Raw genomic sequence first — 14,044 nt, 5'->3', positions numbered from 1 at the left:
AAAGAGTTAAAGCATTCAAGCAAAAATACATTTAACGTTCAGCGCCTGCCTCACATTGCACTTCCCCTCAATCATAATCTTTACATTCCTGCCGTCCAAAACATCATGCATACATGTAAGATTTGGCCTCACCTATCTGCTGTTGGCAGCTACATGCAGGTGGGAGTCCTGCTGCTAGGTGATATATTGTTTTTTGATCTCAATCCCCAGAAATGTGTGTTTGCTCTGCAGGGAAAAACTTGCATAACGCTGAAAAAAAAAAGTCACTACACATCTCAGTTGATATAATCGATGATGACTGTCTTTGGCAGCTAGAAAACCGCAGTGTGAAGGAGGAATGTCTTCAGTCTGGAGTGAGTTTTCTACGATAAGACACCAGTTATAATGTGAAAAACACCTCAAACTCATCATTGTCATCACTGTTTTTTGGAACAAGGCTGCACAATTTCCAGTTTGTGCTTTCAAGGAACTCAGAAAGCGAATTGCAGAAAGCAAAAGGCAATCTGAATGTACTGTTTTTGAAATGTGAAGCATTTTAGATGCATGAATGAACACATTTGAGTCGTTTTCTTGCAAGTTTAAGTTCAGCTTTGATAAAAGTTGTTGAAGATGAGACTAGAGCTGTTTTTTGCTCATATTGTTGATTCTTTTATCGACATACACACAGTGTGTATTTGAAACTGCTGTTTATCCATAAAAAGAAAGCTTACCTATCTGTTCCTGTGTGTGAGAGCGTGAAGGCTGAGTCTGGACTTCAGCCTGGGCCTGCTGCTGCTGCTGCTGCTGCTGCTGCTCCTGCAGACTCTGACTGTCCACCGAGATGCCGCTGTCGCTGTGCAGCTTCTCTCCCTCCGGCGTCACCATCTGGTTGTTTGTAGCTGCACGGTTATTAGCCGCCTGCTTGTTCTGCTTGCAGCTATTCCACCTGTGGAGAAGTAGCATGTAAGATATGAGCGGATAAAATACAGATATGTGATCCTGTCTGATTTTTAAATACTCGCATTTTGCAGCCAAGAAACAATAAGTTTAGTTTGCTGTTTGTAACTTTTCCCATATGGTAAAATACTGGCAAAGGTACCCAAAATAGCAAAGGTAACCAAAGCTTAGATGTAGCCACACTAGGTTTTGTGGTGCTGATTTTAATTGCTCAAATAAATTGTTGCTTCGTGTAGTTGCAACAGCTGCAAGACACTGTTTACAGAAACCCCGTTTTTGGTCAACATCATCCTTTCTGTATCCAAAATATTTACACCATTTCCATTTTTTGCAACCAAATCTTCCTTTAATAATAATTTTTGTCTCCTGTTTCTTGCTCGTTTTGCTGTGCAAATGTGGAACCTCCATCTCAACAAACTTTGTACAATGTAAATTATGTGAAGGAAGAAAGTCCAACAACAGTGATTATCAGAGTACATAATGTTCTATCAGACTTCTCTTGTGCTTTAAACATGGAAAATGAGAACCAGGCAAGTTTTCTTTTTGTGTCAAGCAGCAAAAAACTTGTGGCATGATGTTTCTCAGTTATTTTGCTTTACTTAACATGGAACTCCCTGCAATGTGACTGCAGTTATGCATGTGATTTTGTATGCACACATCCCAACATCGATGCTGAAATGATATATCATGTGGCTCTAACTGATGGCCTTGGATGCTATTGTAAGATCTCTGAAGGGCTATTGACTGAATGTGTTTGCCAAGTATTTAGCTTGGCTCTCACTCTAAGAGTCTTTTCTCTTGACTTAAAATGTTTGCAATAGAGCTTATAATAGAGCTAAATGACAATATGTGACATGATCCTCATCATGCTTACACACTACCGTTCAAAAGTTTACGGTCATCCAGAGAATTTCATGTTTTCCATGAAAACTCACACTTTTATTCATGTGCTAACATAATGGCACAAGGGTTTTCTAATCATCAATTAGCCTTTCAACACCATTAACTAACACAGTGTAACATTAGAGCACAGGAGGGATGGTTGATGGAAGTTATCCTCTGTATTCCTGTGTAGATATTCCATTAAAAATCATCTGTTTCCAGCTACAATAGTCATTTACCACATTAAAAATGTCTCGACTGTATTTCTGATTAATTTAATGTTATCTTCATTGAAAAAAATGCCTTTCTTTCAAAAATAAAGACATTTCTAAGTGACCCCAAACTTTTAAACGGTAATTTATTACCAAGAGTAACTAGCTCTATGCTATAATACAACAACCTGGATTTTTTTTTTCATTCCTATCTTCTGTGTTGCTTATAAATTAGTGAAGATGCTGACTTTTTGCCAGGAATTTGTGCCTTAAGTGTCAATATATCAGCACAGTATTGTGCATTTGACTTTCAGCAGCCTAATGAAGGCCTGTTTATAAAGCATGTGTTGATGCTGGTGGACTGGAAACGATATAAAATCTAAATGGAGATAGCCTGTTCATGGACATGTCGTTAATTAACTGCTAAAATCGCACTGACAGTGACAGAAAAATCCAGTCATTGGCTTGAATTGAGGAATTTACTTTTGCACTGTTTGAGAAAATACTATGAATTAACTCTGCCTTCAATATTATTTCAAATTGCATGTGTTTCAGTTTTAATACTTCCATTTATTTGTGTGGAAATAGAATAAAACTATAATTAGATGCTCATAAAATGTTCAGAAAGCATGCAAAAGCTTAACAATTCCCTGCTGCGGCTTCTCTCGCAGAAGATAAATGACTCATGAATCTATGATTAAAATATTCATGAGGTATTGAGTGGTACAGTACAGTCAACACCTCTACTTGTAAAATATTGGGTGTTGTAGAAATTCACATCATTTACCGTCTGTTTATGCATGACAGTAAGTACATGAAGGAGTATTAGGCAGATGTGATTGTGACTCTGCTGATAAATCTGGCACTCAAATTTCCCCTGGTCGGCACTTTTCAAACAATCAATGTCTCTAATGAGCTTGTTTGCTTGCTTCAGATGTGTTTTAGGGCAGACTTGTATCTGTCTGTCTGAGTGCTGCATGTGTGGTTGCGTGTTCTGACTTAATGTGTTTGTGTGTGCGCGACCTCTGCAATGCATTAAGTGTTGTAAGAAGAACTCATTATGGTGTGCATCAGAAATGGGTCAAAGTCCTTTTCAGCTGAATATTTCATTGTTTACGGACACTTTTTGTAAAGACTGGATGTGTGCCTGAGGCTAACATCCATGTTAGAGTGACAGATGTTGCCCCCAGCAGGAGCCAGAACACCATCTCCATCACTGTTCTCTGTCCTGGATATTGCCGAGGCCGTGGCGCAAGACATGAAATGTGTTAATGACTTCCATGACAGTGCAGCTTTTCATTCTGTTTCTTCCAACTGACCTCTTAAAAACGATATAAGCCACAAAGCCGACCACCACGGCCGCTAGGATGGAGCAGTAGATGGGGATGAGGTTCTCGTTGAGGCCGTGACCGAGGAAGCGAGGAGAGCCGGCGCTGGACGTGGTCGTCTCTCCACCTGGCAGCGGGCTGTCAGAGCCGTCAGGAAATAAGTAATTGGGGAAGGAGGACGAAGACACGTCCATGTCGGTGGTGGTGGCATATGTAGGGAGGGAAGGATCTGTAGGGAAGATAAGGAAGAGAAAGGAGCATTTATAGAACAAGAAATATGCATAGATATTACTTTAGAGGTCCCATAATGTGCCCCTTTTCAGCAAATGAATCAACATTTGTGTCCCATTTAAATTTTTCAGCAAAATCCTGCAAAGATGGTTCATTATCCTAAGACTGTATAACTCTCAGTTTTAGCCCTCTCATAAACAGGCTGTTTCAGTGCCCATAGCTTGAAATGCAGCTCAGTTGCTGCTGTCCCTGCCTCCTTCAGGAAGAAAACTCTCTCTGCATCTGAGAGTGACAGTACAGAGAACAACAGTTGACCTTGCAGCCGCCGACAGATGTGAATGAACGTGTGTTACCAGGACTTTATATTACTTCTAACTTTCTCCCTGATAAATCATCTTACATAGAAATATCACTAAGCTAACAGCACTGCAGCACTGATGCTGTTTTTAGTTTGTGTGCTTGGTGAGTTTGTCAGACGACGTTGCTATTATGAAATCAGTCGTTCATGTTGCAGAACGGCAGCTGGGGAATGACTTTAAAGTGACTGCTGGTTACCATGTAGTCTTAATTGGCTAAATCTCAATCACTATTTTGGATTCGTTCCATTGTCTGACAACAGACACAGAAAAAAATATGTAAAGGCAACCAACTTTACTGGGAATATGACTGTGTTGAAATGCAGTTTATGTGAGCACACAGAGCAGGAGAAAAGTAAACAGCAGCTTCGTTTAGGTTGCACCGAAGCAAAGGAGGTGATGTGAACACACAGTATCCTACTCAGTCCTTGTTCACTGGTTTCAAATTGGTCCTACAGTTTCCAAACAGCTCTTACCTGTGAGCATACGATCAAAGCTAATGGGAACATTAGCCACATTAGCATCAACAATAAAAGTAATCCACTGGGTTCTCAGTTCCTCAGATGCTGGGAGTGCATGAAGACTTGTGTGTCCACTAGCAGCAAAACATGTGGCATGCCTTGGCCATGACTGATATATTTTAGAGTTAGCAGAAACAGTTCTAGAAACTAAATAAACCTGCCCAACTGTGAGAAAGCTGCTCGTTCTGAATGGCTCATCTCTAAAGCAGTGAGTGGGCAGAATATACAAATTCTCTCTCTGACTATATTCTTACTTCTGTTCCTACTTCCAAATGGAATAAAATTCTAACTTGCCTGTATAGCTGGGAGGCCATTTAGTTGTGGGGGGGCTTGAGAAATAGCAGAAGTAAACCTTTCCATATCTTAACATCTTTTACTTTACACCTCCAACAACCACAAAACAATAAAAATGGATTTCTACCATATGGGACCTTTTAAGTCATTGCTTTGAGCTAAATGCTAGCATGCTGATGTTTGTAATGTCTGCACTGATCGCCGTTTTAGTTTCACAGTTGATGATAACCGTCACTACTTATAGAGGAATTTTGACATAAATCAAAGCACTGAATAACTGAAGAGATCGCTTAAGTTATTACAAATTATCTTGAGGGGTTTGGAACATCTGGGTCAAATTTGAAAGCAGCCCATCTTGTAGTAGAAGAACATATTTCCACCTCATTGTTGTGGTACAGAAAATTGTCAATGGCTCACAAAAATTCTTATGATACATCCTCAGGGTACCATGAATGCATGTACAAAACTCTGTACAAGTCTGTTTGGTATATATTGAAATATTTTATTGGCTAAAGGGAAACTTTGGCCTTCAGGTGACTCGAGGAAAGTCAGAGGATCTCCAAAGTTATTAGAACTCATCCTCTGAACATGATGGACATCTGTACCAGATTTCAGTCCATCCTGTAGTTGTTGCTGAAGAGAAATGCTATCACGATGACACTTTAATATATTTGCAGAGCCCTCATTTGCTGGGTGTAGTCACCGAGTCCCTAACCAGATGTCTGATACGCCACATACATGCAGCAGCTGTTTCTGATAGACAGATGGGTTCTGGCTGAGTTGCTGTGTGCAAAAAAAGAAAGAATGTTCCTCAACTAGGGGGGCAAATATCTGTCACCCACCAGCCCACCCCACACCAGGCTTGAGCCCTGCACGCCAGGTCTCCCTTCACCACAGCCCCATCTATGCAATCTCTCTGCACATTGCATGACATTAAGGCCATATGGATCCATGTAGAACAAAGTCCGGGGCTTTAGGGAGGTCATCGCTCCAAGTACAGCCTTTACAGAGACCAGAGAGAGAAGGAAGGCACTGGGCTACTGGATGGGTCTGGTTTCTATCAAAGCTAAGCTTGTTCAGAAGTCATTTTCATAAATTGTCCTAGTTCCTCTTTCATTGTGAGCTCCATTAATGATTCAGTGTAATTTCTCTTCGTGCGGCAAACGCCATGCCCACTCGGGTGGGTATGACTTGTCCTGAAAACACAATTTATCCATCAAATCTGCCCTACAGTCCTGTCACTTTCTGCTTCTGCTTTGAGAAGCTCTGTAAGTAACACTGTAATGATTCTGTCCAATGGTAGGAAGGTTCACGGTGCAACCTGATGATTATTCCTGTCCTTGGGGTACGGTACAGCAGGCCGTGGCGGGAACCCGTCCGGCCAAAGCCAAACTCCTCTGAGCTCAGCGGGCCTGGTGGGGATGGAGAATGTGCAGACTGGTTCAGGCCTGAGTCTGTAATTCCCAGCAGAACCTCAGGCTGCTCCTCATTAGCTTTGTACTTGCGCTCACAAGATTAACTCTGCGGAGACCCCTGAGGCTTCCTTCAAGGCCGAAGACTGGGACGCTGGATCCCAAATACTTCAAGGGTCATCCCACTTCACAAATGTTATGATTTGTTGCAGCTGCTGACTGGTCAACATGTATTGTAACCCTGGATTGCAACACATATTTATCATGTATAAGCACAATGTAAACCTTTTAATAAAAACCCGAGAGCACACACAACAATGCAGCTCGCAATAAAAGATGGAAAATGTAGTTGTAAGCAGATGTGTGACATTTTAACTCTCCCTTTGCAGACATATTTTATAACTTTACAATTGTTTATCTGTTTATTCAACAGCCTACACTTCTTGGACTCCAAGGCAGGAGTGATAGTTGTTAACAAATGCATTAAAGAACATTAAAGCTACTTACGATGCATTATTGTGTGCTGTGAAGCAGTTATTGAATATACTGCCTATAAATGAATAAATAAATAAAAGTGAGGGTGGAAGTGGTTCCCAGAGCATTACATGTATTGATTCAGTATATATTTAACACTGAGGATTCAAACAATTACTACATGCTCTTATATACATACTGAATCTCCCCTGGCCTTGTGGTATATGTGCAGTTTTTCCATGGTGTATGGCATTAATTATCTTTTGTCTATTCTTCACTGCTGGAGCTGATCATACTCTCATGGCTGCTCATGCTTTTGCACTTTATGACCCGGACATTAATTTGTTTTTGTTTTGTTTCTTTAACTCACATTTGTACATGTTGGTGTCTCTTTTCACTTTATGTTGCAGCTCATGAGTTGTAACATAAATTGAGGCTCATCCAGGATGTTTTGGAAACTTGTTTTTCTATATTGTGTGAAGTTTGACTTCAAGTGTTGGTTGTGATTAAGGAAAACTTCTTTTTTTAGAGTTTCATCTATGCACTCGCTTTATTTTGTTGGTTTGTTTATTCCATTTGGTGGTTATCTGGTGGTTTGCTTCAGGGCTTGGTACCTTATATCTCTGGTCTGCTTGGTGTTTAAAGCTGCCTCCATTATGCTATACCACTTAAATATTAGTAGGTGTAGTTTGGCCTTCTTTTTCATCGGGTGTGATAGTTTAAGGGTTGTTCCATGGGTTAAAACCAGTGACGACAATGCCGTCTTTCCGTGACCTGTGTGGCTGTAATGAGCTTGGAGAACTTTGCAGACCAGTTGGGAGAGATGCTCTTGTGTTCAGTGCCATGCACATCAAATAAACCTCCATGTTACAGGTGTATGTGGACATGTCCGCTGCATTAGTGTACATCTTTACACTAAAGAGGTCAGTTTTGCTGTGTTTTTTTGTTATTTGACCTTTAATGTTGAGGAGAAGTTGGCCCATTTCTGGAGAATCACTTGTGGATGTTGTTTTCTGAGTAACTGCAGTTCTCCTCTAAATGTCTCTAATTGTGTTGTAACTTGTGCTTGGGTGTGACTTTCCATTTCTGGTTGGTCACTTGTGCTCACCTCACTGAATTTTGCGGATCTAGTGACGTGTGTGACCATTTGTATTGTAGAGAAAACAGTTTACTTTTAGTTTTTGTTTGCTCTTGCTTTTGGCTGATGTTTAGTAACTTAGTGTGAATAATCTTTTTGGTTTGACGCGAGTCTTAATTATAATCTGTATTGCACTGGATGAAAGTTGTTGGACATTTAAGAGATTGTAGAATTGTAGATTGTGTGATTTAAGCTACTTTGTTGGTTCATCTGTTGCCTTATTTAGGGGATTGGAGCAGCTCTGTGTAGGTGACCCTCTTGGCTGCTGCACATTTGTGCATTGATCCACATTTGTTTCCCCCAAAGTCTTTGTTTTTGTTCAATGTCTGAAGGATTGAAGATAGAAAGTCTTTGTCCTAATTTTTACGGCTCCGAGAGGAACCCTACATGTAGGTGGTGCATGGGCGTTGTCTTAATCCTATTCATGATTTTTTTAATGATTTATGGCTTTATAACTTTGTCATACTGCACAAACGACATTTTGGAGTTGTCTGTACTTCTAGTTATGGTTGTGCTGTTTCCATAGAGGTGCAGGACTTTTTATTGCAGTAAAAAATGAACCCACAGTGGGTAAAAATGTGACAGGAGTGAGGTTCAGGGGGTTAATAATAGAGCAGTTTCAACAATAGGGATTAATTTACCATAACTGACATTTAAACATTTAGTGACTTGTTAAGTTAGAATGACTCAAAGAGGCAGTTCACTCTATGGATATTACACTACTTAGACTGCAAAGAAAAGCAGACGTTCATTATTTTTATTCGCCACGGTTGGAGATACTGTCCTACTGAAATGTGTGCCTCCACTCCTGTGGCACTCGGAGTTTCATTTGTGGAGCTCACAGCACAGAAAAATTACATTTCAATAATTTAACAGCAGTGTGCCTTTCCAGAAACAATGTCCCGGTTCCTCTGAATCATCCTCAAAACCTCACTCACAACAGTTTTCACTTGAACTACTTTGAACCACCGAAATATGAAAACCTGCAAAAACTTGTGTGAATTACACACAGCAATTGGATTTTTAAGTCGTTATCTTTGCTTTTAGCACCGCAAATTTCATTCACCTCTTCCCTCATGGGCTGACAGACCAAAGATCTGAGTCATGCATACCAAAAGCTGTCGTCTTCTTTTTCTGTATGATGTTGTTTAGCTTCTATTACTTCATATCACTCAATACTAGTGACTGTAGAGGCAATTTTCAAGTGGATGAGGTCCCAAAAACTAATCATAAGAAGAGAAATGCATTAACTGCTGTGGACTACTCGAAAAAAGACTTTCAGTGGACCATCACAGCCAAAGACTGTCTACACATATTCACTGACATTGCAGATATTCAGGTTTCTCTGCATTGATTTGTTGCATAATTTACACATGGTCGCTTATTTTACGATTCTTTCTGTTTGTCATTAAAGGCCCATGTCGGACCGTATGCGTGGCAATGGCGACGCGATTCTGCCTCCCGTGAGGGGATTGGTTTACCGAAACGGTAGAAAATATCTCTCAGAAAAGCACAGCACATGTGCATGCCATACTTAGAAACACAGAAATAATGCGGAGATCTATTTAAAGCAGCGCTATTGATTCGGATCCGTCTAAAAGGAGGGAGTGTTCGGAGGAGTGGAACATGGGTGTCTGTATTACATGCATTTCTTGACCTTTCCTAGGATGTAGTCAGGTTTCCTCAGTGCTGCCATACATCATCCGGCTAATGCAGCCCTGGCTAATGGTATTAGCAATGCAACACGAGCTTGCAAATAGAATAAACTGTGAATGGAAGGTGTGAAAGTGAGCGAAAGTGTGCAGACCGTCTGGCTTTATATACAGTTTGTTAAAGAATCCGAACAGCCATCCTGCAGTAGTAAATGCTCTTTGATGCAGCGGATGTTTCCTCCATGCAGATGTCATTTGCACCTCAGGACTTTGAAAATTGTCTTTCTCATTCCGAGCCAAGAAGGCAGCACTCCTGGGAGAATGCTGCACATAACACCGACTCAAAGCAAGAAGCTGAAGTACAGCGAGCAGCGTCTTTATTGTAATTCCTGCTCCGGCTGCAGGACGCTGCATACCTTCAGCTGGAACAGGCAGCGGCGCTTTAACAATTTGGCTTTGGCGGGTTTAAAACACTCAAGAAGCAAAATAAAAGTGGATTTTATGAGCGTGGCGCCGTGTGCGCAGGGAGATGTGTTTATTAGCAGGGGTGTGGACGAGAGGTGGGGAAAGAGGGGGGAAAAAAAGATTTAATTTTTATGAGCCATTGAGGTCTTTATGGTGGAGTTAACCCAGGGGTCTCGCAGCAGAGGTGGATGTCTCGGCTGCTGCCAGTTCAGGGTGGAGATGAGCGACTATCGGGCGCAGCACATTGCACAATGACCTCTTTATCAGCCGCCAAACACTCTCCCTTCTGTCTCAGCTCAGCCTCTATCTCAATCAGCCGCCGTGAACACATCCATCACACTCGCACACTCTCAGATTATTCAAGTGAGCGCTCTGTCTTCTGTGAGGGAGGGTTAATAGGAAGAGCTGAGGGGTTGGGCAAAGACAGAGAGGCAGAGTGTTGGGAGAGAGTGAGGAGGGGGTGCACATGAACAGAGGAGCTGCTGTAAAGTGCTCTGATTAGCAGGAGTAATTATACTGCAGTGGCAGAGGCTCTGAATGCACACTGGCCACCTTCCACCGCTGCGAGTCCGGCCACTCGAGGGCCGCTGTGGGAAGAAATAGAAAGATGCTGAGAGAGTGGAGCAATTAAGAGAAAAGAAGTTGCTTTATCTGCATTTTTAATCTTCTCCAGCTCAAACAGATGCGCAACATTTCATGACCAAACAGCACCTTTTTTGGAAAATCCGGTAAAAGATGCACGAGGTGTTTTCAATTTCACATCAAAGCGTCTCACACATGTGCAGTGTCCGGAGTTTTAAATGAAAAATGCAGAAGTTAAATCGCACTTGGCAGCGTGCATGTTTGAATGCTATCAGCTGTATTGATTTTGGATGCTCGTGAAAAAAAGAATTTGTGTGTCTGAAGCCGGGCAGAGGACTGAGCTCTGAGAGTGTGTCCTGCAGTCGAGTGTGGGTGCTCATAGAGGTCACTCAGCGAAACCTGAGCATGAGCAGAAGAAATCCCAGGACTCATATCGACCCCCTCAGCATAGAATACCAGCACAGCACATATGCTGCAGCTCTCCCTGCCTGATTCCATCTCGGTTTCTTTCTCTTGCTCTCTTTCCGTCCCTGTCATTGTATCGCGTAATTGACACTTGGTGACAGCTGGATATGAAACGGGGATTTGGGGAATTCAAAATCCCCCCAATCCAATTGTGTTTTTTTACTGCATGCATAAGTTTGACGAAGATGGGAATTGGAAAAAAAAAAAAATTTTCCTCACATAAATAACATAAATAAATGCACAGACGGGATGAGGATTCCAGCGAGGAGGTTTCCTGTTTGCTGCAGAAAACATATCTGCTCCCGGCCATCAAAGACCATCGTGGAGGGTCTGGAAACATCATCACAACCACATGTGACTACAGCCGTTACCCACAGGCCCACTGGTGCTATTGGACAGGGCTCTTCTTTCAAACGGATGTCCCAGAAGGTCACTTATCGTGCCATCTCCAGTCCCCACCGTCGCTGCGGCTATCGCTAAGGACAAGCCGGGTCAAAGTTGAGCCTCCTGGGTGGGCGCTGAACGGTCAGCAAAGACTGCATTGTGGCCGACTGTACGTCAGAATGTCTAGAGTATATTGTGAGTGTTTAAGGGGGTTTCTACTGTAAATGACTGTCAGTCTCGTCACTTTAAAGGTTGTGGACATGGCCTCCCAGTCATTGTATAATGTAAATCTTCTGTTCTGATGAAAAATGAGGAAATTCCTGTGCTCTTGCCAGTGAGATCTGGTCTGCAGTCTTGCTTCCAGGAGTAAACTCTTCTAGCAGTCACACCGCCTGCATGAGTCAGGAAACTGGAATAATATTTTAACCATTATTTTTTTCCCTTGCTTCAAGTCTGTTGTTTTCATTTGAGTATCTTTTGCATCTTCTTTCTCCTCAATCCACAATTGAACATGATCTGAGCTAAACATTAATGTCAGCAGACTAACATGCACACAATAGCCCAGTCCCTGTCTCCACATTTGTGTACTTTGAGGCATATTTCTGAAAAAATAAAAACTTTTCGATGCTATTATGTATTTTTCTTTGAGTCTGAGCATCTGCAGACTTTCCTGTTTGCTATAGTTCATGGTGAAACTGGTGACGCATTAACGTGGTTGTCCTGCATCCCACAAAATGCAAGCCAACTAAGCATAGGTGGTGAAAGCAAGAAATCTGCTAGGACGTTTATGTGCAAGTGAACATATTAAAGTGTGGAGTCCCTCGGCACATTCTGGACGAAGCGACAATGTAGAGCTATGTCTAAGCCAATTATAAGGCAGGAAGGGATTTTTATTGGGGGCTTCTGAACTTGTAAGTTTGATGCACAGAGATGAGTTTTTAGGGTTTGAATCTATGACTGGAGAGGAACTTTAAAGGTCCACTGTGAAGTTTTTCACCTGTAGTTGTGCTCTGGAGCAGTTTCTTCATATGTCGAGTATTATTCTGTTCTTTTTGTCAATGAGGTTATACACACATGCAATAAGGCTAGTCAAAGTTGCATGTCATGACAAACAGCGCTGTGCCAACAAATGCTGAAGAGAAGAAAATTGAAGCTACTACCACATAAAGTAAATTATAGCAATTTATGTAAAAGAGCCAATTAGTTCTTGGTTCAATTTCTAGGAACCAATCTCTCTAGTCAGATGTTTCATACAGATGGTAAACTGTTTTTTGAAGGCTAAGCTGACAGGTTGCTGCTATTGTTGCTAGTACTTTGAGCACTCTTTTGTAATTTAGCATCGAACATGTGTGAGCTAAATTGTGACAAATAACAAAAGAAAATACATCTTGCATGCATTCAATGACAAGTTTTGTTTCAGACTTTGATTCACTGAAAGCAACAAAGCTCATGCAGGTGGAGCAATAAAATGGCTTCAAGTGTCGACAACAACAGCATTTTAAACTATTCACCACAATCCCCTTACCATTAGTTTCATCAGGAAGGAAATGCATTCAACTTGTTTGATCGATCTCAAGGAAACGCAGTAGTTCTTGCCATTTATCCTGAGTGAATCTTAAATGTTCATTATTACAATCCATCCAATAACTGTTGATGCACTTTCAGTTAAAACCACAAATCTGTTGGCAGCAGTAGATCAAAAGTCAGTGTGATTCATTATCAAAGAGCTGTGAAAGTTCCATTTTAGTCCATTTATTAGTTTTTTTTAAAATATTTCAATTAGGACTAAAAAGGTGGAAGATCCAAACTACTGAAAAACATCTCTCTGTTGTAAATCAATCTGACAAGTTTCGTTCTAATCTGACCTGGTGGCTCACAATTTAACATGCAGTCAAAGAGCCAAGTAGAAGTTCCATTCCAAATGGTCTTGTTTGTGTTCAGAAATCACTTTGGGTGATGATTTCTTGATAATAAAAAGCTAAAAGTAGCACCTCTGATGGTTGCAAATGGAAGGAAAGGTGTGAAGTCATCTCCTGTGCTGTTCGCCCTTCTTCCACCTCATCTACCTTTCTGCTCTTATCTTTCCAACAGTCAATTTCTCCGCTACTTGTCATCCTTTTAAATGAGGAATTTAAACCATCGATGTGGAACTTCTACATCCACTGGATGACAACAACAAGGTAGATCCAACTATCTGCCGGTTTCTGATGCCATGAAATCCAGAAAATTTCAACTGTGTCAGCCGTTCCAAGAGGGTTATGAAAGCTCAAGTCTAGATGCTAACATTTCTATCATTAAATTGTTGATATATAAATGATAATGTGCACAAACGATTGATATATTAATCCTCTATTAGGAGCTTACTTGGAGTGCTCGATCAATACACAACTGAAGTGCTTTATTGGTCAACATCTGCATTAATAATCCCACCAAGTAGAAGAAGGAGGAGCAAACTAGAACCACCAACTTCTGAAATTGAGTCCACTGAGGAGATTTTCACTCAAAAAAATCCAGAGAAGGACCAGCTAAGTCATTTCACAACCCAAGTTTGAGCCATGTGACCCCTGATGAGGTCGATTTCATGCCTCGTCTGACCAAGAAGAATTTACAGCTTCCTCGAGTCTGAGCTGCCTTTACTCTCGCATATGAGGACTCAGCTCTTCCAGACTCGGCTTCTGTTTGGTGGGAGATCAGAGTATTCATTGTCTCTGT

General features: G+C 41.3%; 1 protein-coding gene across 1 annotated transcript in view; it reads right to left on the bottom strand.

Annotated features, from left to right (window-relative positions):
- ngfra (nerve growth factor receptor a (TNFR superfamily, member 16)) overlaps positions 1–14,044 on the bottom strand; it is a 46,356-nt gene that overhangs the window by 13,073 nt on the left and 19,239 nt on the right. Inside the window, exons 4-5 of the mRNA XM_022196179.2 lie at positions 3,350–3,587; positions 711–925 (exon numbers count right to left, since the gene is read on the bottom strand). Of these exons, the coding sequence (XP_022051871.1) occupies positions 711–925; positions 3,350–3,587 (453 nt within the window). The remainder of the gene's footprint in view (positions 1–710; positions 926–3,349; positions 3,588–14,044) is intronic.

The sequence above is a fragment of the Acanthochromis polyacanthus genome, chromosome 21 (assembly GCF_021347895.1).
Source record: "Acanthochromis polyacanthus isolate Apoly-LR-REF ecotype Palm Island chromosome 21, KAUST_Apoly_ChrSc, whole genome shotgun sequence".
NCBI lineage: Eukaryota > Metazoa > Chordata > Actinopteri > Pomacentridae > Acanthochromis > Acanthochromis polyacanthus.
Note: the sequence above shows the minus strand (reverse complement) of the source record. Positions and strands in the feature narration are given on the sequence as shown.